The sequence below is a fragment of the Salvelinus fontinalis genome, chromosome 29 (genome assembly GCF_029448725.1).
Source record: "Salvelinus fontinalis isolate EN_2023a chromosome 29, ASM2944872v1, whole genome shotgun sequence".
Taxonomy (NCBI): domain Eukaryota; kingdom Metazoa; phylum Chordata; class Actinopteri; order Salmoniformes; family Salmonidae; genus Salvelinus; species Salvelinus fontinalis.
Window position 1 is genome coordinate 38,917,394 of NC_074693.1, and position 26,814 is coordinate 38,944,207.

General features: G+C 39.9%; 1 protein-coding gene and 1 long non-coding RNA gene across 4 annotated transcripts; both read left to right on the plus strand.

Moving 5' to 3' along the window:
• The first annotated feature begins 632 nt into the window (after positions 1-632).
• Positions 633-14,845, plus strand: LOC129827959 (pituitary homeobox 2). 3 transcript variants are annotated; one of them, XM_055889274.1, is made up of 4 exons: positions 633-791; positions 5,287-5,355; positions 10,730-10,932; positions 12,200-14,845. In XM_055889274.1, exons 2-4 carry the CDS (start codon positions 5,310-5,312, stop codon positions 12,761-12,763), a joined length of 813 nt encoding a protein of 270 aa, XP_055745249.1. In that variant the 5' UTR covers positions 633-791; positions 5,287-5,309; the 3' UTR covers positions 12,764-14,845. The 3 variants fall into 3 exon arrangements, with proteins under 3 accessions (XP_055745249.1, XP_055745248.1, XP_055745247.1); XM_055889273.1 differs by lacking the exon at positions 633-791 and adding an exon at positions 2,490-2,929; XM_055889272.1 differs by lacking the exons at positions 633-791; positions 5,287-5,355 and adding an exon at positions 9,318-9,917.
• Positions 14,846-14,882: 37 nt separating this feature from the next.
• On the plus strand, positions 14,883-20,598 carry LOC129827961 (uncharacterized). Its single transcript, XR_008755231.1, has 2 exons — positions 14,883-15,231; positions 20,093-20,598. It is a non-coding gene; the product is annotated as an uncharacterized LOC129827961 (long non-coding RNA).
• The last annotated feature ends 6,216 nt before the right edge of the window (positions 20,599-26,814 follow it).

A 26,814-nucleotide genomic window follows, 5' to 3' on the forward strand; every position in this document is an offset into this window, starting at 1 on the left:
TAGACAGTGATCACTCACCCTCTATACCCCCACCCCACTTAACAATCTAGTTATTGGGCTCACAGCAACAAGGCCTAGAGAGAGATAGGTCTGTTCTGCTCTAGTACAACACAGGCAAGGAAGCATTTACTAACACACATCAAATCATGAATCATTTAGGAAGATACAAGTTTGATGTAGGCTATAACTAAATCCAACAAAGAACATAGGATTGTACAAATGTAATATGCACTGCAATGTTTATTATACCTTACTCACAATTAATAGACTATAATGGACTTGATTAGTGCAGCAATTGCTTGTCAATCCCATATTATGTGACCACTATTTGGTTATATGGCAGCTATATTAGACATGCATTTAGTGGAATATAAAATGCATACATATAGGCTACATGAAATGGAGAGCATGTCTACAAGTTTCATAGAGTCGGCCTGTGCACAAGTAAAACCTTGAAATGACCAATAGGCCTAGTATTGCTGTCGGCAGCTGAATGTGTGCAAAGTGGTTGATGTCCTCGTTAAGAATCAGAAGAGCGCGCTTGGTCAGGTCACCTCCCTTCTCACCATCACAGCCCCATTAGAAATTCTTTCAAGTGTCCTTCTGCGTCGCCAAAGACGACAACAGCGAATCGATAAGTGCTTGAAATGAAAAGAAGCCGCCGGTTTGCCCCCGAGGCAAAAGATTTCATAGCACTAGCAGCAGCCTTTTTACTGAACCCCAGGCATTCCTATGCACCTTTCTTCGTGAGAAAGAGAAGGCAGGCTCTCGTCTTTATTCTCCAGATGAAGGTAAGCGTGGTTAGTAGAACAACGCGCCTCTCAAGACGCCACCGTTTTTCCCCTTCTGATATGACAGGCGGGGTTGGGCTGGCTGTACCAAAGGGATGCATGCCAGGTTGATATTTGATAACAGCGTTGGGGGATTTGAAATCATGCGCGTTCGTTGTACACGGAGATCAAATGTAATCGGTGTGTATAGGTCATCTTCAGATAATTGAGTGACCTGATATTAACATAGGGCGTCACAGACCAGAAAATGTATCTGCTTATCAATTATGCATTGCAGGCTTAGTACATACTAGCCTACGAATGTGCTCGTAATTTATCTATAGACATGTTTTTGGGCCTATGACTGGACGCAGACGAAATCAGGGATGCAACTCTCATAAATAAGGCTAATTGATTTCCTGTGTCCATAGATCATATAAACCTCCTCCAATTGCCGATTGCGTTGTTATCACAATTCTCAGACACTTAGAACACGCAAATTATAGATAGCATCGGTAGAATCATATCTTTACAATATACCATTAGACATGCACGTCGAATGCATACTTTACCCACAAGGCCTATAGGCCTACATTTTAGGAAAGTGTTTCAAATGTTATGGGTAATGGTATTCTGCGCGCATTACTAAATTAAAGGGACAATGTGGGAAAAGCATAGATATAAGGCCGTTGTCGTGGGCATGTTTTGCTTTAATGCCTCGTTGCAGCGAAATTCCCATGTGGCTGTGTGCATTAATTACTTGTTTAATGGGAGTATGACCAAAAATGTAAAAGAAGGATTAGGCACATGAAATGTAGCCTACGTCCGGTCCGCTTGGCTCACTTAAGATGCGAATAGAAAATCAGTCTGGATCTTACGGATCTATAAAGAGCATTTGCATCCCAGCCAGCTGCTCGCTTCTCCAAAGAATCCAAAATAAGTATATCCCCCCCAAAAAAGTGTCAATTCAAACGTAGGCCTAATATTACTCCCGTTACTCCAAGAGTTTACATCAGAAATTGTAACGCAAAACGTCTTCACTTTGAGCTGCCAAATAGTTTGTCAATGTTTTAAATTGACATTGAAGACATCACAATGTAATGTGAACACTGACGCTGTAAATCTGTTTCAAATGGCAGTTCTTTTTTTTTATCATGAAATGAACATTCACAATCCTCTTATTTGCACCTGTCAACTAAATTCTACTTTTATAATTTATTGTTGTGATGCTGGTTAGTAAATCTAATCAATTCATGAATATATAGCGTTTGAGAGTGGTTTCTGGTAAATTTCAACATGTATTAGGCTCTCTTCCAGCAAATGTCCTGTAGCCTATGTAGGCTGCAAAGAAAAGATTCACTTTGAAATAACATAGTGCACAAAATAAACACAGGCTTCAAATGCACTAATCTTACCGACAGATAGAAATAGTTATTATTTTGAATGGAGATTGTAGAGTAAAAAATATATAGATCTATTTGCTTATGCAAGCATATATAGACTGTGAATTCATTCCATATTCTAGTATCTTAATTAATGTAGGCCTAAAAACAAGAACATTTAAATGGTAGGCTATGACGTTTTACTCAATTCTATTACAATGAGTTTATTCGAGTTTTTATTTCGTTGTTGTTGTAAATTGAGCGTTTCTAAGTTGACACTGTCTTTAACTACACATGCACGTAGACGCAGACAAACACACCCACCGAGGCACACACACTCACGCAGACACACACCCACGCGCTCTGTCAAAGCTCGAGAGAGAGAAAAAATGCGCCACTCTTAGGGTGTCTGTCTGGAGAAAAAAGTTGTTGAGGCTGAAGACGATCCAAGGAGAGAATGGCCTATTGAAATGACAGCGCCTGCTTCGCAATTTCTAAAAGCACTGTAGCTAGATGGTTGTATGCGCTTATATAATACACAATCATACGTGGCATCGCGTTTTGATCAGATAAGCGGGAAAGATAAGATATCTATGTAGCGCTGAGACTTTTTCCTTCGGGAGGCGGACAGCAACTTTAATATTTTGGACCTGGAAGTTCGATGTCTCAGGTTCTTATCTGAAGGGTGATAAGCAGAACCATCGGTGTGGAATTTACCTCTTAACCAGACAAGAATAAAACAAGAAAGGGCGTAAAGCGCTGGTGTCTTCGACTACGGTAAGTGCGAAGGCCACTCTTTGCGGAGAGTTAATGCAAGTGAAGGAATTCGTTCCACCTCGGGTTAGCCTTTTTGGCGTAATCTGTGAAAGTCTGATGTGAATTTCATCAGCACCGCAGTAAGATAAAGGGACATGATAAGTGAGTTCGTGGCAGGTTTCACCTTGTAAATCCGCTTGATGATAATGATGTAACGTTAGCACTGAATGGAACATGGAATGGATTGGACTTCATGGTCTCGCGCCTCAAATTAATGCAGAAATATATGGTTATTAATTTTCATAATACAGACAGGCTGTTGAATTCGTAGTGTTGAAGGGAATGGTGCAACCTTAAGAAATAAAGAATCTATTAATAAAGATTATTGTTGACTATCATTCAACAATTTGTTGTGGTCTTCTGGACTGATTATATATCAATTGCGTTGCGGATATTGCTATGATTGAACTCTAAATCTCAAACTGGATCAGATTTAAATCAAAATATTATGGGCTATTTATATTATCTTTCCATGTTTATTACAGTAGGCTAATAGTCCTAAAAATGATTTTTTTCCTTCCTTTTTTTCTATTGCGTGTACATTTTACACCAGTAAAAGGCACGTTAATAATGACATACCTAAATAATTTAGGCTCACAACTATGCTAACAACGAATATAGACTAAATGTAATAATAGCATTAAAATAATTAGACACTCATGGTATCACAATACACCACTTTAAATGGACCTATTTATTATTATTATTATTATTATTATTATTATGTTTTCCTTGATGGTGGTAGTGTTAGTCTATGGTCGTAGTAGTAGGCCTCATAGAGGCTGGAGCAGTGGGCCTAGTAGTAGTAAAGTGGTTGTCCTAACGAGAGACTTACATAGTCATTTAAATTATTTGTAATCGTGGAGCTCAAATGTGCACTAACTATGCATGCAAGTTCATTTGGAATTAGTAGAATATCAACTTCGACAACCAGGTAAATAGACCTCCTAATCGTGTATTATTAGGCTATTTGAATTATTACTCGGTTATTACTTTGTAATTTATTTGGAAGTAAAATTTATCGAATGAATATTATCAATAAATTCTAAAATGTCTCACATACAGGTCTATGAGCTACAAGGCTATTGCTACTTTTTAGGGCAATGTCATTTTATTCAGGCAAAAAAAATGAACAGGAAATTCCAAATTCAAGCGAATCTTATATATTTTTTTCGAAATGTACATTTCTCAAATTTGTGTCACTTAGTGGACACTCTTATCCAGAGCAACTTACAGGAGCAATTAGCTTAGGTTAAGTGCCTTGCTCAAGGGCACATCGACTTTTTCACCTAGACCTTTCGGTTACTGGCCAAAGGTTCTTACCTGCTAGGCCACCTGCCGCATATTTCTATGTGAGACTTCTTGGAAATTGCTATTCCCTGTCAATGCCATTTCCAAACCCAATGTAATGGATCAGAGCGAGGGGGAGCCCCCTGAAATATTGAATGAAAGCTCATTACTGCCGCTGATTAGATGACATGAGGGATTTACAGTAACCTTACAACCTGACACCCCATCTTTCATTTTTACTTGGAAATACAGAAGAACCTGCTCCACTCAAACCAGGGTTCTCCAGGTACACACCATGTAAAACTTAACCTCCAATGTATAACCCCTTTGAATAAAATCACAGATGTAGACTATATAGCAGGTGAGGCGAGTAGGAGTTCTGTGTGGCGCTGGCGGGTCCAAAGTGAAAGCGAATGAATGAGGAAAACGGTTAACAGCATGATTGCATGCAAATTTCCCATCTTAAATTATCATAAGCAAACAGTCGGAAGCCTGGCCTAATAAAATCCCATCTGTGTTACTTCATATCGAGTTAGTATAGAGCTGCGATAATGAATTTTTTAATATCCCACCGACAGACATCTCAATCAGACACTAATCCCGTGATTTTACTGCGGAATCACTCAACTTCCAGTGCCCCAAACTGCTGCATGCCGCCGGAACAATTTACACGAACCCCGTCACAGAGCACCCTGTGAACCGTTGCATTGCTTTTCTGTAGAAACGGCATTTAAAGAGTGTTACAGGGTTCAAAACCAATGATCAGTAGGCCTATTCAAATGTTCGACATTTGGCAAAGCTTGAGGAAAATAGCGGAGTGCTTATAGGCCTTATCAAGAATGATACAGGTCTGACAATTGTGTGACAATTGAAACATACAGGTGTGACAATTGTGTTTTGACCCTATACTGCAATGTCTTGACTGTACATGAAGAAAAATGTCGTGATTTTGAGCACACAGGGTTGTGTGTATTCGATGCAACCGTTTCAGCATTGTCATACTAAATCCAGTCCCTTTTCTTTTCCAGAAGCGGTTCCCCTAATTGCGATAATGGACTCCCACTGCCGCAAGCTTGCGTCAACTTGTGTACAAATAGGTGAGCATATATGTGTAACTACTGTGTCACAACACTTGAATGGGAAATTCTTCCAATTTCGCCCACTGCAGAAAACAGATGCTGGGACTATAGCAGCACCATTTCATGTTTTGGTTCCTTTGCATATCAGAAAATAAGATGCATTTTCGTTCCTAAAATATTATAGATCTGTCTAGGCCAGCTTTTCCCAAACTCGGTCCCCGGGACCCCAAATGCAGCACGTTCTGTTTTTTGCACTAGCACTACACAGCGGATTCAAATAATCAACTAATCTCAAGGACCGAGTTTGGGAAACGCTCGTCTAGGCCTATATAGGTGTATCAGCCCAGTTCTTTTGAGGAAAAGTGCTTTTATACGGTCTTAGATTGCCACCTGGTGGCTGGGTATTGATGTGCAGTAGTGCGCCACTGGGAAAGAGAGTAGGGAAAGACCTAAGCATATATTCTATCTTCATACACCCAGCTTTCGTTAAACTGCCAGGGGTTACAGATAACACGCGACAATATATATATGGACTACTTTTTTGTTGTTGTCATGTTGTCCTCTTCATTTGAAGTAGGGCCTACCAAGTAGTCCAATATCCCACCTTTGGCCTATGAATAAAAGGCTGTTTAATTATATTTCCTCTAATTTAAGGCACTCTTCTTTTCTAAGGGACGACCATTAAAAAGTATCATCATGTAATTTGTAGTTGCCTCGTGTGGATATCAATGCATCTTGCATCAAGTTGTGGCTCATATCAGTCATGTCAAAATATGATGAAGCATTTCAATCCATACACAGAAATATTCACAGAAAAACATTCACATAGGCTACATTGCACATAACAAAAAATGCAGTGTATTTCGTCTGGGCCAAGTCTGTAAGGTTGGAGTGGATTTCATTTATTGTGTAATTAGGGAATAACATCAAACGAATCTTGTTGAAGTGCTACACGAATTACCAGTTTGGCAACTCAACTCTTAATTTAGCTCATTTTATTTTCATTCATGATATATTGGATCCAATCAAGTGGCAAAGCGGGCATCAGCCCGTGGGCCTACTTTTCTCCATAGCAGCAACTTGAGCAAGGACGGCGTTGTGATCTCTCATTGATTAACAATAATAAGATAAATAGAAACACATAATTATATGAGGTAATGCAAAGACGAGCGTGAAGAGTGAAGAGTGTGAAGAGACACTCGAGCCACCTGATTATTGGCGATGCCTTTTCAACTGTTTTACAACGGCTTTAATATATTCAGGTCTTGTCAGATTGACTCCAGGGAAAACTAAATGTATAATGAAAGCTTATTCGTGAGGAGGAATATACTAATGGAGGAATTTGATGTCCCCTTAATCCTATGTAAAAAAGCCTTGTCGTCTCCCTTATATTGACTGAATTGCTAATTAATGGCCCTCTATGGCGTATCGCGCGCGATAATCCACAGAAGAGAGATAAAGCATTCTGAAGGTAAAAATGAAGAGGAAACCGATAATCCACTGCAAATCTAGTATTACTTTCAGCAAAATAATTGAGCAATCAAAATTTCTTGGCTTGCAGAGACTACAGAAAAATGTAGACTTCAAATCAATTTAAATGTTTTTATTTTTATAGTAGTATATTGTTATTATTATTATTATTATTATTATTAGTAGTAGTAGTAGTAGTAATAGTAGTAGTAGAAGTAGTAGTAGTAGTAGAATAGTAGTAGTAGTGGTGGTAGTACTATCATTAAAACCTGGTTGAATAAACGTTGTTTCTACGTAATTTCAATGAAATTTCAATGAAATTACGTTGAACCAACGCGGAATAGATGTTGACTTCTGTGCCCAATGGGAATTTTTACAGTTAAGTTGTTCACAAAATCCTTGCTAAAACGCAGAATGCAGGTTATTGCTTAATAAGGCCCGAGACTACGTCATATTCAAATAAAATGGGCTTACCACTTGTAGATCACAACGTATAAGACCCAAACGAATTGCATTGCACCAAATGACCTGTGATAGACCCAACCTCTGACCGAATCATATGAGGGGGATTTAAACAAATAAAATCCACCTGATATAGGGCCCACGAAAAGACAGGCGTGAGAATATTCACCTAAACTGAATAAATAAATGATGTAAAGGAAGACATGCAGGCTACATTCACATCTTCATTCAAGGACCGCATATATTATTGTCCAGCTGTGTACAGTGGGGTGGCTAAACACACAGCGCGAGGTTATTTTTATAACTCTATAGGGAGGATGGAGGCATAACCATACCCGTGGTTTTGACAGCTCTCTCTCCCTCGCTCCATGGTCCGCGCGCGGCTCTCCCACAAGAGTGCAAATGAGGTGTATATCAAGGGCTTTCACGGGATTAGCCCAATAATGTATTAGCAGCGCCCATATCCTGATATCCAGGAGATTGTGAAGAAAAGATGCGTGATGTCTAAATATTCTGCGGTTTACATCCAGATTAAATACAAAGTATGCATGAAACAATTAGAAAGCATTTGTGTAGTTATGAAGAAAGTTATTTGTATTATTAGTATTGCTATTAACAATACATTCAACGGACTATAATACATGTCATCTATTATATGATATGTGGAGACTGACAATCAAATCATTTTCTATCATGTTACATATTCATTTCATTTCTATTCCATGGACATTTGAATGCTGTTTGCATTTACAGTATTAACGCACATGCCTAAGGGGAAGAATACTAGTCCCATGTCAACTACTGTCAAAAGTCTGCATAGAGAATAACCCCCATGCATACGGCCATTTATCTGCAATGGGAAATCAGCTCGAAGTCATTAAAAGTCCTTATTCCAAATTGTTAGGCAAATGAGAATCTTATTAGATTAAAAAGCACTACAAGTCGACTTCCTGAGAACAGCTGAAAGGTCTAAGCGCACAGGATACCCTGCTAAGCACCGAGATAAAATGAGTAATTTCGAGCAAATCGAATGACCTAAACCAGTGTTTCCCAAACTCGGTCCTGGGGACCCGAATCGGTGCAGTTTTGTTTGCCCTAGCACTACACCGCTGATTCAAACAACCAAAGCTTAATGATGAGTTGATTATTTCAATCAGCTGTGTAGTTTAAGGGCAAAAAAACATAACGTGCACCCCTTGGGGTCCCCAGGACCGACTTTTGGAAACACTGCCCTACTAAACCAAGGCCCTTGCATTTTTGCCCAATTGTTTGGTGACTAATAAAGTTAAATGTGTGACTAGATTGTGTCACTTGACATCTGATATGATTGATTTGGCTGGTCATCATTTATCTGTTATGCTCGAAATGGCCAACAACTTGAAAAATGCCAACATCCGTTCTGTGAACTATCGGCACTGGGGTCAGCGCGTCCTGGGTTCCCCATCATATAAATATAGCGTTGCTCTTTTGCGCATTGCTCGGAGACGACTGTTTATGGAAGGTCAGTTCATCAGGTGATCTCTATTGCATGATTTTTGCAATGGGGAGAACATAAGATTAGCAAGAACACAATAAATAGGCTAGCCAATTTTGACCAAATAAATGCATCATGAGCCCTTGTTGGTATGACTTGAATGTTAGATTCAATTTCCCTAGTTGGGTACGTTTTCCATTCAAATCCTTATGTAAATGTCTGAGAGTAGAATGCACACGACGTGAGTGACGTGCGTTTCAATACTGGTGTTTTATAACGGTGTACTATAGACTTCTCATTGAAAGAAAGAAGACTGTATGTGTTTTTATCTTGGGGGTCTGCAAAATGGGCATTCGGTGCATCGTCGGTACACTACACTATGCGTCCCGTCTCTCTTTACGTGGTTTTATTTGGAAGAAAAATAAGCAATGTACCCCGCATGAACACATTGGCAGACATATTTTATTTCCCCGTGCGCGGGTTGGCTGGGCAAACCTTCACGTCTACATTGACGGTCTGTCAGAAAATGGGAGTGCTCTCGGTGACGTCAAAGGCATAGGAGAGAGCAGTGGGACAGCCAGGGCGCAGCGAACAGCTGAAATGAAGAGCGAGCGGCGTAGTGTGTGTATGCCTCTGGATCTAATATCACCTACCTGTCCTTGTCACTCTGATTCTCCGCGCAGCAAGCAGTATCAGCCCGATTTATCTATTTGCCCCTACTTCAATCAAAACGCTGTGTTTTTTTTTCTGCGACGCGAAATATGCTGGGTTTCCTCTAAATAGATTTTAAGCAGTTTAAACAAAGGTGTTTTTTTTTTTGGTTTACTTTAATTTGCGAGGGAGAAGCGTTGCTATAAATCTTGACACCATTGATTCCCACGTTCTGCTATCCGTCGGACGTCTCTCTTTTTTTGCTTGCACTGAGAGAACTTAATCTGCCTCTGACAGTGAGTCGAGCGCTTTCCTATCCATATGAACTCTATGAAGGATCCATTGAATTTAGACCATCACCACCACCACCACCACCACCACCAAACCGGGACTAAACTCTCTTCCACGCACCACAAGGCACTAGCAATGGCCTCTAGTCTGCAGCCGTTGCAGCGGTCTGTGGACTCCAAACACCGGTTAGAGGTACACACAGTATCGGACACCTCCAGTCCAGAGTCCGTAGGTAAGAATCATCCCGTTGTGCATACTGTCAGCACATGACTTTGAGAGGAGGGGATGGCCGTTTTTCTGTTGATAAGAAACAAAAGATGGCTCCCTACAGCCCCTCTCAACAAAGGCAGTTTGAGACCGAGGAAGATATTATTTTACGAATGCAAATAGTCATTGGACATATCAGACTGACAGAGGGTCACTTTGTTTGACTATGCAGATATTCGGATTGTGATTGTGCCAGTAATTGGTTTATTTGTGTTATAAGTGTCATCGAACTTGACGCTCTCATTACTTACATAACCTTTGACTCTGGTGAAGTTCTATTTTTGTTGTGATCATGTTTAACGTCTTTACGCACACCTTTATACGTGTAATACTTTTAAAATGTGAAATGTAAGCCTTTATTCGATGAAAGACAAAACAGATCAACGTTTTAAATGACCATTTGTACAGTATTACCATTGGCACATTGTGCAAATAAAACAAAACAATCAATGTCATACTGACATTGTTTTGGAGTCACGTTTTATATTACCTTCTTGTCATGTATCTGCATCAACACTCCAAAATAAGAAATCGTAACATTATTAGTAGTATTAGCATGAGAGTAACTGTTGGTTAAGGGCTTGTAAGTAAACCTTTCACGGTAAGGTCTACACTTGTAGTATTCGGCGCATGTGACAAATAAAGTTTGATTTGATTTTTGATTCAAAGGATTTCAAATGGGTTCAGGGTTTACGAGGTTCATATCAACGGAAGATACTTCACGCCTGTGACTGACCCGATCACAATGAATGATGCATTTGTTTACTCTCTCCACAGAGAAAGACTCAAAGGGCCAGAGCAAAAATGACGACTCTTCAGATGACCCTTCTAAAAAGAAGCGACAGAGACGACAGAGGACTCACTTCACAAGCCAGCAGCTTCAGGAACTGGAAGCCACGTTCCAGAGGAATCGCTATCCGGACATGTCTACAAGAGAGGAGATAGCCGTGTGGACCAACCTCACAGAGGCCCGCGTCAGGGTAAGGCCCTTGGGAATAAACAAACACTATTTATGTGCATAAGTTCGGGTGATTTGCGCCACTCACATTGAGTGGGGGCAAGGACGTGAATTATTACACAAGCATAACGTTCATTGCGCGCGGCCAGAACATGTTTTCTTAGGACATAATAGGTTGCCTAAAAGCAAATACTCAGACTGGTTATTCTTTACAATTATATGACTCAATTAACAAGTCACAAAACACCAAACATTAGATGGCTACGCCTATAATTTATTGTTATTTAGAAAGACTAAAATGACAGGCCATCCACTTTACACAAATATGTTTTACTGTAAAATAGTACGATTTACTGTCAATATAAATTAAGTGGATACAATGGAAATGGTTGAAATATGACAATTTCACACATTTACTATATTTACGAATAATATCACAGTATTGTTAGATATCTAACATTGCCGATAACAAGATAAATAAGGTTGTTTATTAGTTGTTGTAGAAAACAAATAATAACTACAGGCTAAACTGTTAACGGTTAGGACTATTGACATTAGCCCCAGACAGATACCAATCGTGTTACTACGTTCATGTGAAAGAGGTGCAAAAACTTGTATTTTGTGTTTGTCACTCTCGTGATGTATAAATAAGGTCACTAACGTGTTTGTCTTTGCCTATGGAGGAATAGGCTTACACATCTTCAGAAACCACATTAAGATGGTCCAATGACAGTTAGGAACGCTGGATGTGTTGTTGGGATTATATTGGAATCGACCCAGATTTCTTTGCATGAGAGAAAGGGACTCAATTGCGTCCTGTTGCAATCCAACACAGGATTGTATCACAAGGAGCGTTGCGCTTTGAAATAAATTACTTGACAATAGTTGTTTTGATAACGTCAATTAACTAAACGTTTGAGAACAACTCTATATATTTAAAGCATATACTGTGTTAACACTTTTGGCTGTGGGTGTATTTTTGCAAACTGATAAGGTCAAGATTTGTCATTAGTGAGAAATTAATTGAATTGATTTACAGTTCTATGTCTGATTTTGATTTATTAAGACGCATCTAAAGGCCAAACATATGAAGAAAAAAAAATACGACATTTGGTTAATTGCTGACCAATTAGGCTACCCATCAATTATTCTGAATTGCACCGAATAGCCAACAAGTCGTACTTACGTTGGCTATAAAATATAATATACATGTGGCCGACATGTTGCGTTAATAGCCTAAAGGCCTACATAATTATCAAATTCTGAACTCCTCTTTTTGTTTGTTGTAGGTTTGGTTCAAGAACCGGCGAGCAAAATGGAGGAAAAGAGAAAGGAATCAACAAGCTGAGCTATGCAAGAACGGCTTCGGTCCTCAGTTCAATGGACTTATGCAGCCCTACGATGATATGTACCCCAGCTACACGTATAACAACTGGGCCGCCAAAGGGCTAACGTCGGCCTCCCTGTCTACCAAAAGCTTCCCTTTTTTCAATTCCATGAATGTCAACCCTTTGTCATCGCAGACGATGTTCTCCCCGCCGAACTCCATTTCTTCAATGAGCATGACCTCTAGCATGGTGCCGTCCGCGGTCACTGGCGTGCCCGGTTCAAGCCTTAACAGCCTCAATAACTTGAACAACCTCAGCAACCCCTCTCTTAATTCGGGAGTTCCCACGCCAACCTGCCCGTACGCCCCGCCGACCCCCCCTTATGTGTACAGGGACACTTGCAACTCCAGTCTGGCTAGCCTGAGACTGAAAGCCAAGCAGCACTCGAGTTTTGGATACACCAGTGTTCAGAATCCGGCCTCAAATCTGAGCGCTTGCCAGTACGCCGTGGATAGACCAGTCTAATACCTGAGAATACATAAACCCCAGTCACAGGAACCATAGACTACCTTTTTTCTTTTTCAAAAGGGCACTAGAAGACTAAACCACTGAAATGAGCTAAACCCTGCGATGGAGCTTTAAACTTAAACGGAAGTTATTAGGCATTTTTTGCTAATGAGTATTTTGTTCTTCACCCGCGAGTGCAGAATTTAGGATAGACCTACTTTATTTTCGAAGCGTGTTTATTTGAAAGTTTCGAATTTTGGACGTTAATTGACTGAAAGGTTGTATATATATATCTAAATATCATTTCCAGTTTATTGAGGCGAATGCTCTTGCTCTCTTCTCAAGGTTCAATTTAACAAAGCATGTGGAAAACCCTAAAGGAATAATGTTTTGCTTGCAAACAAGGGAATGTACATACTAAACGCACCAGTTGTGTGTTTCTAACATATAAATTTATTAATAAATGTCTGTGTGAATATCGATTTAGAGTAGCAATCCTGGGTATTAAAAGACGCATCAAAGGTTCCTGCAAAATGACATTGGTTTTGCTCTGTGTACACTATTTGGTATGGAATTTTGTTTCGTTTTTTTCAACATCAAAAAAATAAACTAATGTGTTTTATTTAATGGAAGTAAATACATTGTTCAAAACTTTTGTTGACGATTTTTGTGCCGATCCAAGTATTCGTGTGAGTTTTGTCGAGTCTATGTGTCTGTTGGGGTTCGATTATACGAGCCTACTAACCCGACTAATCTATTGCGAAAACAATGGCCCTCTCCAATACACATATGAGTCAAGATGCCCCGTCAGATTAACTGCTGAATTACATGTCTGCCTCTTAGCCAAGGCCCCCGAGTGATCACTGATGCTTGAAATAACACTGGAATCAACAAACAGGAATTGGAACGAACAACAAAGGCACGAGCTCATTAACTTCTGACGTATATTAATCATGAGGGCACGACTCTTGAAAAGAGATGCTAAATATAGCCTAGCACTGGATGTTTAAGATGGGTTTCTTGATCCATCATGTGATTATAGGCCTACATAACGTATTCGTCTATATCAATAATTGTACATAATACATTACCAAAATCAATAATACCAATACAGGGTTAGGCTATTGTATTTTGACCAGTGCAATGTTCTACGAATCTCTCATAAACACAACGATAAACTATTGCAAAACTATTCTGTAGCCAGTTGAGCATTGAGAGCTAGGCCTATGACGTCATGTTCTAGGCGTAGGCGTTCATATGGTTAATATGTGCACTTTTGCTATAGCTTATCTGTCGGGCAGATGGACAACAACCTGTCTTTCCAATTAGATAACAATAATCATCATTATACCAATAACAACTGGACAACTATGACTACGACAATAACAATGTTATACCTTGCTGAAAAGTGCATACATTTGTTTTTTATGTGGCCGAGCCGACTACTATTTTTACAGATAGCCAACCTTCTTTTATACATTGTGTTGACTGACACGTTTGATCCGCCATTGTAGATTTGTCTAGACCGTCCGGTTTATGATGTGCTGTGGTCCGTCATCAAATGCACCAGCGCGTTTATAGAAAATCCGAACCACTCCACCGTACCGAGAAAATATCATTCACATGTTTGAACAAACAAACAAAGAGAGGAATATATCTAGGGGACGGAGGAGACGTGTGATTTCAGGACTTCAGGACAGAGCTCAAGCTCATTTTAGGTGGCAGATGAAAAATGGAAAAGTCACCACTGTTGGCCACATTGACTAAGGATACAAATCCCCCTTCAAACTTTCAGCAGATGTCGAGGGAAATAGCCTTCCGTTCTAAATCAAATGGAATGTGCAGGGTAGTTTTATTTTGGCTTGTGGGATTATTTCATATTTCCAGGTGAGCTATTGTTACGTTTATAACTTGTTATTCATCATGCCCATGCGATGAAAGTAAAAACAATGGACCTAATTTGGAAGGAAAGGTGATTCATGTTATTATGGAATCCTATTTGTGCTGCAGCCACAGCCAATCAGTATTTTCATGGGCCCATGCTATGAACGTTATTCTAGTCAGAAAAAAATATTGGCGAAAATAAATTATCTAAAATGACATGCTTTATTGGACCTCTTGTTGCTCTTAACAGGCCTGGTAAAAATGTTGCCCTAATAGCAGAATCCACCAGCTGGAGCGCCACACCAAACACACTTTTCCATAAAAACAGCCCACCTAATGTGTTTCTAGAGACCTGGAGGCCATACATTTTCTATTTCAGATCATCTCGAGCTTGATTGAGTAGGTAACGTGAAGCAATAATAGGCTAACAAGGATAAGTCTTGGCAGCTTGGCGAATACGCAGTCTACGTCTCAATACACAACCCAATCAACATTTGGGCGCTGAGGGCCTGAAGAGACAAGTCTTCAGGGGGAGACATCTCACTCGCAAAGAAACCGCCCAAGACTTCGGACCTCTCCTTCTATAAAGCATGGACTACCCGGTAAGAAATATATTTAGATGTTTCTAAAAAACGAAATTCGGACAGGGTCAACATGCCTATATTTTGGTAATGGAAAACAAGTGCTTTGCTATTATTTATTTATTTCAGTGACCGAAAGATTCCACATTTTTTAAGTGAAAATTACGCAACATTTTTAAGATTCCATTTATTTTTGGAAGGAAATCAATTGACCACATTTCTTTTTTATGCAGCTCAATTTTGCCTCTTGCGAAGCTAGCATCCTAAGTAATATTAAAAACTATTCCGTTTGATTGCCGTCTTGATTGAGATTCATTTTATTAAATCGTTGTAGACAATCATTCAAAAATAATCTCGACTTGTTTCATGAAGTTCTTGTTATTTCAAGAGCTCATCTACCATCTTCCACTGTGCTGGGCCTATGATGCTATTATAACACCACCTCAAAGTTTATCAGGCTATCGTTCAAACAACACCAATATAATAACTTCGAACAAACTTCAGAGAATAAGCAACATTTTCTTAACCTTTTTGCAGATGCGTTACACCTTTGCAAATGTTTTCGTTTACTTGTGGTTCTCCTATTGTATTGCCATTGTGATTTTAGCCTACATATCACGGAACATAATGGGCATGCTGATTCAATTCGTTTATCTAAAATAGCCAACTCATGTTGGGTACCTTATGATACGGATGTTACAGAAAATGCAGTGAGCCAATCACCTCTGTTCCACCACTGGGAATTCAAATGAAGCAAGTGAGAGCACACACCCGTGCCTGTCTCGTTAACTCTAATCTAAATAATTAACAAGCTCTCAATATTCATGTCATGGTGTGCCAAACATGTGAGACATTTTGCCAATATGGTGTCTATTTATTGTCCAATTACACACACCAATTACATGCAACTCTGATCTTCTGAAAGCTATTTTCCACCGACTTTGTTATTCATGTCAACTTCTTTAGGCCTTTCTGTTCTGTCCAAATATGCTCGAAATATCCTTGCAATTTTTCATTTCATATACACGGGTGCACAAGTTTAAATAAATGCATGCTTAGCAATTTCATATTCAATTAAATTTGTATTCAAACGTGTCTGATTTCCCAGAGATATTGGAGGAAATTGTCCACCCTCCCAAACAAATCAACCATCGTTTTTGTGATATTAATGGATTATTATTAATAATTCATGACCAACAGAATATGTAGACCTATGTTTTAAAAATAGAAATGCATGTTTTCCTATGGGTGCAAACCAGTTATGGCGGGCGAATATTCGTTTCTTCTCTTTTGAACAGGGAACGGTGGTGAATTAAGTCTTACTATCGAAACAACATGGACAAAATCAAATACCTGTATTCTTCCTTAGATTTTTACCAACGTGTCAATTTGAATTACAGTATTTAAAAAGCTACCAATGTATTAACACTTTCAACACTGTTACATTGTAGTCAAGGCTATTAGCATGTTACAATAGCGTAATTGACGACCTTATTCAACATTAGTAGGCCTACTTTTTGGTAAAATACAATATTCCCATAAGTTAAATTGGCTAACAATAAACAGATAACTATTGAGCAGGCCTACATTAGAGGTTTCCACTAAATGCAAATTCCCATTCAGCCATGTACCTTGCTTTTGATGGCTCTACTGTATTATACAAGTCATGGTGCTATTGTCATAATCAGTTAAATGTCAAAGAGAATGGCAAGCCCTCTTGAATTGTCTGGATAGTGGGAATAGACAATGAATAATCTCAGACAAACTTGTTCATTCAGATCAATTCCAATTATTCTCCTCTCTCACACAAAAATGTTGACCAAACCACTTTGAGCCAGTGGGAGGCTTCTGACCAATCCTGACACAGGGGCTGCAGCAAAAGGTCATATGAGCTGACCCCACACATTCCCCCCCCCCCCCCCCCCCCCCTACAAATGAGAACCTTACTATGAAGGAGTTCTAAAGTCACTTGGTGTCTGTCTGTCTGTCTGTCTGTCTGTGTGTGCACGCCTGTGTGCGTGTGCCTGTGTATGCCTAGATGTGTGTGTGAGTATGCCTGTCTGTTAGCTTGCATGTGTATGTGTACGTGTGTGTCTGTGGTGTGTGTGTGTGCACGCCTGTGTGTGTGCATTTGTATATGAGTGTGCTTGCGTGTGTATATAAGTCTGCTCGTGTCAGTCACAGGCTCATGCTTTGAAGGCTGGGAGCGTGCAAGTTTGTGTGAAGCTGAAACAGCTCTAGCTGCTCCCGCCACAGGCGTCCCTTCTCCGAGGGCCGTTGGCCGGCTGGCCGGAGCGTGTGAAAGCAGATAACCAGGGCAAATTTCATGACTCACACACTTCCTGCTCTGTGAAGTTATATTAAAGGCTACAGAAAAAACACCACATCTCTGATGTTTTGGCTCCAAATCGATGGCTACACATTGAGCATGTTGGCTTCACCCTTGAAAGTGTTCAAAGGATCGGTATCACGGCCCTAATGTGCCTGGAATAGAAAAATGATATGATCCGTGGCTGGATTGCTTAAATAAACAGCCCTGTTCTCTAATAGTCTTTTCTTCAGCCATGTGTTGTTATATTGAGTATTCGGTTTTATAGTAGTCTTGTCACAAATATATGGACGGGTTGGTTGTTTAGCAACAAAACCGACGCGTGTGCAACTATGAGGTTAAACAGATGGGGTTGGCTTAGACTGTTGACAACATGTAAACTATGTTTAGTCCCCAAATGTTTCTTGAAAACATAAATATGTTTGTACAATGAGCACTTGCTTGCTCTCAAATACATTGTTACAGTTGTTGGTTAGCTAGCTAGCGAATTTTAGCCATATTAGCATAGACATGACATCAGTCAAAACAAGACATGGAATCAATTACAAGATACAACAAGCTGAAACGAGCCACGTATGATTCCCCACCTGGCAGCTTCTTGTCATTGTTGCTAGCTATCTGACTATTCGGAATCATAACAAGGAACGTCTTCCGGGCACATCAAAGCACGCTCATCATTTTTGTGACGTTGTCAGCTAACCAGTCTATTGTAATGGGTAATTGCCTATTAGGAATGTGCACTAAGTGTCTTTTGGGTGCCATTGGGCCGGCCATATGTAACCAGCCAGGTCACCGTGATAGAAGTCAGTATTCGAAGTCCATCCATGTCTGAGGACGTCGGGAGAGGAACGTGGAAACCGGCCACTAGGGGCAACAGTGAGCGCTGTTACCTTCAACAAGGTTTTGGTTTTGCTAGGGCGTTGTGGGTGGGGATGGTGAATGGGAGTAAGCATCTGATTCTCTGATTCCAAAGGTTGCAAGTTTGAATCCAGCTTTAGAAAGTTGTTTGAGATATTGCTGTTTTAAGCCCATCCCATCCCAAACCTTAACCTTTATCTTAACACTTCAAAGTTAATGCCTAAGCGTGAGATTTTGGAGTTAATGCCTAAACTTAACCCTAACTTAAAAAATGTGCCTAAATTTAACCTTAACCACTTTGAAATTTGATTTTTGGAACAACTTCGAAATGGGATGTTTGAGAAACATGGATTAACATCTAATTCTGACCTGAGACTGTGGGAAGTAGTTGATGTATCAAGCGTCTCAGGGTGCTGATTTGGGTTTCGTTTTTCCTTTTAGATCAACATAAATATGAGTGCATGGCCAGACGGGACCTGTGACACTTGAAACAAAGGGACCCTGCTCGTCTGGTGTCACTCTGCTTCCTGTGACTGATATAGGTCACAGCAAGGGCTTCAAACAACAACGGTTACTTCTGAATACATTCTTGAATGGATAGATGTGTATTTCTTATGTCAGCGTGATGTACTGTAGTTGCTGTATGACCTGTGATCCATTTCACTGTGGGGGAAACAGAGACAGAAAGACTTGTTGAACATGTCATAGGAATGTCTGCTGTACATGATAAGACCAAACAAATGGTAATCCATACATTATTTAAGCAGCTCAGACGAGCAGAAAAAGGATAACATTACATTGACTTTGTTGGTGGATGGGAGGAGTTATGCCTTTACGGTGTGAGGAGTTTTTAAACCCGAAACAAACTTTTGAAGACACATTTTGCATAGAGGTTGAGGTGAGAAAGCTGGTCACACTTCCTTTGAATATCCGTTTCAATGCATTATAAGCACATTTACAGTGCCTCATTAGCAATGCATTATGAACAAAAAACTGTTGTGTCCCTCCATAAGAAGCCTAAAAAACCTATCTTAGAGCCATATTATCCAACGAACACACCTCCTACTATAACTAGCAATGTCTTCCTCTTCATGTCCCTTCATGTTAACCTGACAATCCTTGAGTCTCACCCTCATCTGAGTCATGTTCAGACACCTTTACTTTACACTGTCTGTCTGCTTTCTTTTCAAACAGCGTCACTCGCTCCTCAAAGTCACCTACTGTAACATTATATAATTGGCTATTACCTCTACCCCTACTGTCAGCCGCCCAAAGATTCTCTGACAACTACCTTAATACAGAGCATACTTTCATGCTGATTTAGAATTTTATCTAGGATACATTTCCTAGAAGGACAAAAATCTAATATTGTAAAATTGATTTAAAAAATTAATTATCGACTATGCATGAGCTTGCCTTTAATGTTATTACTTTCAACAAATAAATGATAAAAACATACTTTAAGAGAAATTCCAACAATTCGAATACAACCCTTATTTGAACTGAGACATACCAGACCCACTCACTTCACTGTCTAGAGCCCCCCCCCCCCCCCCCCCCCCACCCCCCCAGAGGCCAACCTCTGGCAGTTGTGGTTGTCAGGCATTGAGTGGTGTTCTATGTTTATGGCTCAATTCCAAACCAAAAACATGTTCCCTTACCCCAGGCCCTGACATTGTTTACTTACCCTTGCAGATCTGCAAATCATTGTTGTCGGAAACTACACCTCGTCAATGAAAAGACCTACCCAGATCTTTACGATCATCAGAACAAGAGGAATCAACAAGGAGAGAGGGAAGGGAGCAATGGATAGTATTGGAACCCAGCCCAGCAGGGACTTATGTGCTCGAACTATATGTCACAGATGGTAGGATCTCAGGGAGTTGATGTAGGAAATCCACTGAGTAATATTGATCTGTGGAAACATCCTCTCTATGCCTGATATCCACAGGATGTCCACTTCCACCGGGGGCTGCAGTGAGACATAGCTACTGGGATTTCCAATAGTACCCACTTCCCTCTGACAGACACCTGCTACATGGACCACAGCTCTACATCTCTCCATCTAGATTCTACACTACAGCATGGCCGTACTGCAGTGAAATACAATGTCTGGTGATACTGCATAACTAATCTAATCATATGGAAATCTTTTGTTGTTTTTATACCAGTATATTAAAGTATGCAAATGCAAAAATGTATATGGTTTGTCATGGCATGATTTACGCAATTAGATTAGATTGTTTTTAGTAAGGATGATTATTATCTCAATAAATAAAGATTTCCATAAAAAAAAATTGGTTTAAAAAGGATTAAGGCGACAGGGTGTTTATATTGCTTTATATTGGTTAAGACCACTTGGCAATTCAGATATAGCAACTGTCAGATATACTATCAGACAACTATTTAGACAAAGAAAATCTTGAAGCGACTTTAAAATACTTCAAATTATTTAAGGTATGCTTGATTTAGGTTGGAGTCTGCTCTCTAATATTCCATTGGTTTTATTGTGAACATAATCAAGTGCACCTCAAGTATTTGAATGTATTTGACACAGGTCTGGAGAACTGTGACAACCAACCCATGTCTCAGTTTCCCCTACTTTGTTGCCCAGCTCTATGAAAAGCAGGAAGTACAAGATATGAGCGTTACAGAGAGTTTGTCTCACAAACATTAAAGGATAGTTCATCTTTTCACAAGCAAACATATTTAAACCCGCTTAACATGATCACACCTGGACTATAGTGCCTTCAGAAAGTATTCACACCCCTTGACTTTTTCCACATTTTGTGGTGTTACGGGCTGAATTTAAAATGGAGTAAACATAGTTTTTTTTAATCACTGGCCTACACACAATACCCCATAATATCAAAGTGGAAATGTTTTTTTGTTTGTTGATTCTTTACAAATGTATAAAAAATGAACAGCTGAAATGTCTTCAGTAGTATTCAGCCACTTTATTTTGGCAAGCCTAAATTAATTCAGGAGTAAAAATGTGCTTAACAAGTCACAACATAAGTTCCATTGACTCACTCTGTGTGAAATAATAGTGTTTAACATGATTCTTCAATGACTACCTCATCGCTGTACCCCACACATACAATTATCTGTAAGGTCCCTCAGTCGAGTAGTACATTTCAATCACAGATTTAACCACAAAGATCAGGGAGGTGTTCCAATGGCTCACAAAGAAGGTCACCTATTGGTAGTTGGTTCAAAAAAAAGCAGAAATGTAAAATCCCTTTAAGCATGGTGAAGTTATTGATTACACTTTGGATGGTGTATCAATACACCCAGTCACTACAAAGATACAGGCGTCCTTCCTTACTCCGATGCCGGAGAGAAAGGAAACCACTCAGCGATTTCACCATGAGGCCAATAGTGACTTTAAAACATTTACAGATATTAATGGCTGTGATAGGAGAGGATGGATCAATAACACTTCACAATGCTAACCTAATTGACAAAGTGAAAAGAAGGAAGCTTGTACAGAATAAAAAATACTCCAAAACATGCATCTTGTTTGCAACAAGGCACTAAAGTAATACTGTAAAAACTGTGGCAATGCAATTACATTTTTTGTCCTGAATACAAAGTGTTATGTTTGGGGCAAATCCAATACAACACATTACTGAGTACCACTCTCCATATTTTCAAGCAGAGTGTTGGCTGCTGTCACACCCTAATCTGTTTCACCTGTCTTTGTGATTGTCTCCACCCATTGACTTTAATATGCTTGAGAATCTATAGAAAGACCTGAAAATTGTCTTCTAGCAATGATCAACAACCAATTTGACAGAGCTTGAAGAATTGTGAAAATAATAAATGGGCAAATGTTGCACAATCCAGTTGTGGAAAGCGTTTTAGACTTACCCAGAAAGACTCACAGCTGTATTCACTGTCAAAGGTGATTCTAACATTTATTGACTCATGGGTTTGAATACCTATGTAATAAAGATATATTAGTTTTTTTTAAATATTTTTTTTATTTTTTACAAATGGCATTGACAAAAAATTACAATGAAACAATGTAACATAACAAAATGTAGAAAAAGTCAAGATGTGTCGATACTTTCTGAAGGCACTGTAAATTGGTTTGAAGTTGCTGAAAGGTGAGTTTTGTAGTCCAACAGGGGACATTCAATTGGCACCCTATAGTTCCTCACTCAGCAATACTAAACCATGAATAGCAGTCTCTCCTAAACTGGCCAGCTAGCTTGACATGACTCCCTTAAATTGTTTACTTTGAAATTGCACCCTGGTGAAAGGGCCATGCACGGGTAGGCCTACGTGCCGGGCAGGTTGAGATATCAAGCGTATACACTGAGTATACAAAACATGAGGAACACCTTCCAGATATTGAGTCTGCCCCCCCCCCCCCCCCTGGACAGTCTTTGTCATGGAAAAAGCAGTTGTACTTAATGTTTTGTATACTCGGTGTAAATGTACCTTGCATTCCGTTTTATGTCCATACAACCACACAACCATTAACAGCCAACTGGCCACCTCCAACCTCCCTTCTTCTGCCAATTATAGTCTTTAATAAGGAAGGCACGTTCAAACCCGTTCTCACTCGAATAAACTCTGGCGAAAAGTAATCTGCCCACGCTTCCATTCCAACATCCCCGCTCATTACCGGGCGCAGTGGGAGAACCACTGTGTGCGACACGGTAATCCAGGATGGAAGGCGTCACGATCACACTGTCATTAATAGAAAGGTAAGGCGAGGCACAGGGGATTGGAAGGATGGAAGACGGATGTGATTCACAACACACAACCGCAGATCAAATGCTTTGGTTTTTTCTCTGAGGGAGAATATGATGTGGTTCTCCTGAAATGGCCCGACAAAGACGTGTTCTCTTGACATGGGTGTAGGCAGGCCTACCATTGAGGCCTAGGCCTAATATGACTTTTCCCATTAACATGTTCCTTGCTGAATCAAGTATGGCTGTGACCCATTTCTGGACTTCACTCTGCCTACTTGACTTATTCCTAGTGGAGCAAAGGGCTCCAGAAAACCCTGGTCTGGCCGGTTTCCTTGACATCATTCAAGTCGGTTCCTGCTTTCTTCATTTCTTTCCTCGTTCGTCCTTCTCCGTGACTTCGCCAACCTTCCTTTTGCTGGAGCTGTGAAGAAAAGTTGGGACAAAAGTTCCATTCTTAATAGGGCTGTATGCTTTAAAAATGTATAGGGCCACTTTTATTAGTAGGAGTAGCTACACACACAACCCTAGTCCCTGAGGAGCATGCTCAGTCTGTTGATGAATGCATATAGCCAGAAGAGGGCAGCAAAACCAGTCAAACCAATTAAAACTGTGTAATGAGTCATATCATTTGAGAAGTTCAGTGAGCTTCAGTGTATGGGTCATTTGAAAACGTCTTAGTTAACTGTGCTTGAAATGAATTAAACCACATAATCATCATCAATGATTTGCATTATACACACGTTGTAAGCATTGTAAAATGACACAATTTCTATGTGTTCATGTTATGGCTATTTCATCTACAGAGTCACAACAGTGTGCCATGGTCACAGAAAACGTTGCCTTACTCGGTTGGACATGCATTCTGGCAATTTCTCTTGTATCCTTCGGGGTAGTGAAGCAGAAAGGTCAGGCAAAATGTATTTTATCCTCTCTAAACCGATACATTATATTGCCACTTTCCCACAGCACAACCCTGTGACAGCACCTGATGTCTTTTGGTTGAAGCTCTCCTCGACTAGAAAAGATCACGGTCGTTTGTTCAATCACGCATCATATCACCCATTCTCATTTCTTATTGAAAATGTCCCCCTTATTCTGAACATTTTACTTGGAGTAGAGTAATTCCGTGATGTATGGCAGAGTTGCAGAGTTTATTGTGTAAATTGTATAGAGAACGAGGCTATATTATCCATCCTGTTTGTGGTGAGTAAATAGTTATGTTATGCTCCTTGAAGTTCCCTGCCAATATACAACCAGCAGATGGCACTACTGGAACAAACCAATGACCGTATGGAACATGCAGACAAGCTGTATACCATTGTCACAGCCCCTCTGCATTGCAGGGGCGGTTCCTCCTGCAGGCAGAGGAGGGTCGTTAGTGATTGGAGCCACCTGGGCTCAGGGTGTTTAAGCTGCTTCACTAACCAATTTTGTCTCTCTCTGCTTCTCCAGGTATGATCCTGTTTTGTTTGTTCCTTTGTAGTTTTGTTCAGTTTTCACTCAGTCATGTTCACACACACATATTCACGCATCCCTGCACTTTACATACACCTTACCTTATGATACTTCCACACCTCATTCCTTTTTCTTTGTTTAAAGTGAATAGTTTTGGTTTATAATAAAGAACACTTTTAATTGGCCTATACCTGTTGTTCGTGTCCCCTCATTTTTGTCACAGGCTATGAGCCGGCCTGTGACACCATTCATTCATTGCCTTGCAGGAATGGGCATGTCTTGGAGTTTAGCTGGGATTCCACAATTACAGGGTCTAACCACAAAGTACACATAGAACACGCATTTGGAGTTCATATAAAAGCCTATTCAGTAAAGTTCACACTACTGCAGGATTTCCAAAAGCAACCCCGCTGAGCTTGGTAAGTGCTACCCCATCCAGGCATAGTTCATGTGGACCACAGAAGGTTTTGGAGTGTTTAACTTTTTCTTTAAAGGGCGCTAGATGGAGGCAGATATTACATTTTAGTTTCAATTTGAGTTGGATCCACATCGTGTCAAGGTCTATTTCCTGTTCTGGTTTGTTTTCCTAGGACAAAAAATTCAACACAAACATATGATATAGTAGTCATACATTTGTTATAAGATTTCAAAAGAGAATGTCCATTGAAAGCGCTTGAAGAAACAGAGGCTTGGTCTGTGTCTGAGAAACAGGCCAATGTCTAATCAAACAAAATCCTTTGTTACTACCTAGGCTGACTAATAGCTGTTTCTTTTTTTCTGAAGGCCACACATTAAGGCACAGAAAAGTAAATACAAAATTCAATTAAAGTAAGACTCATCTTATGTTGCTATGAGGGTGGTCAAGCAGCACTTGAACTCCTCTGCTAAGTAACCATATTCTGTACAACCAGGAGAATATTCTAAAATAGATAACACCAATCACATTAATTCTCTCTGACTCTCCACATTTGAGTAATGTGTAATCTTGAATCTCTAATTTTCAACCTATACCTCATTTTAAGTATGACATCTTCGGTTCTGCACGATCTCTGTACAATTCCATCTTAGTGCCACCTCAAGTATCCAGAGGTGCTCAGTACAAACAAGAGTGTATACGGAAACATTATGTAGATTCCCCTGTGGTCCACCTGAGCGTCCATGGTTCAGATCACGAGCAGAGAGGGAAAAAGCAATACATCAAGTGTAATACGACCTGTCATTATTTATTTTTCCTTCCCTCGCTTTTTGCTGGAAAATCAAGGGGCCTTTCTATCTCCGTTATCTTTCTCTTTTTCTCACCCCCTCTTTCGTGTCATCCCATCCACTCCTGACCCTCTCTTGATATCAGAAAATAACTGAATACATTTGTGTAAGTTGATGTTTCCTTCTACGGCTCCTCTCTCTCACCCTGATGAATTCCCTATCTCCAGAGTAACTTTGAGGGTTCCCCTATCCCAGCTGTACAGAAAAAGTCACAGATGCCTTGCATGCCCGACCAGAGTAGCTGGCTACTCACCCGAAGCAAGGGCCCCACACACACACACACGCACACACACACACACACACTGCAGACCAAATCAGTTCATCCTCCCCTGGACTCTAGCAAAATGAACAACTTAATGCCTTTCTGATTCTCCCCATTTTGAGTTGACCCTAAAGCTTGTTCTTTTTTAAAAGCATTTTAAGGATGACTTGAAGCAAAAGAGTGCTTTGCACTTATATTATCCTGAAGGAAAGAATAAACACAAACCACGAAGAATAAGTTTTGCAGGGTCCTTAATGTAATGAGCTCAGGCAGAGGGTCATATAGGTTGCAGGCTGGGTCATGATTATTCTTAAGGCCGGGGTCTGATATGGTTACGGGCATTTCCACGGAGAGGCCCCTTGAGTACATGTGAAGTTCATAGTAGCACATCAAATTTGGTGTCAAATGAAAGGTAAGAGTCTACATTTTTTTTAAATTAAGGCACATCAAAAACGTAAACAATTTTCCAAATTGGTCGTTTGGGGGTGTAGCTCATTAAATCATAGCCAGTGTGTAGAATAACACCAAAACATGCAAAGGAGGATATTACATTTGTCTACCTTTGTGAACCTATTCAGGATACATCACCATGAAGATAATGACATTCAAATAAAATAAAAATGTATTTGTCACATGCGCCGAATACAACAGGTGTTGTGAAACGTTTACTTGCAAGCCCTTAACCAACAATGCAGTTCAAGAAATAGAGTTAAGAAAAAATTTACTACATC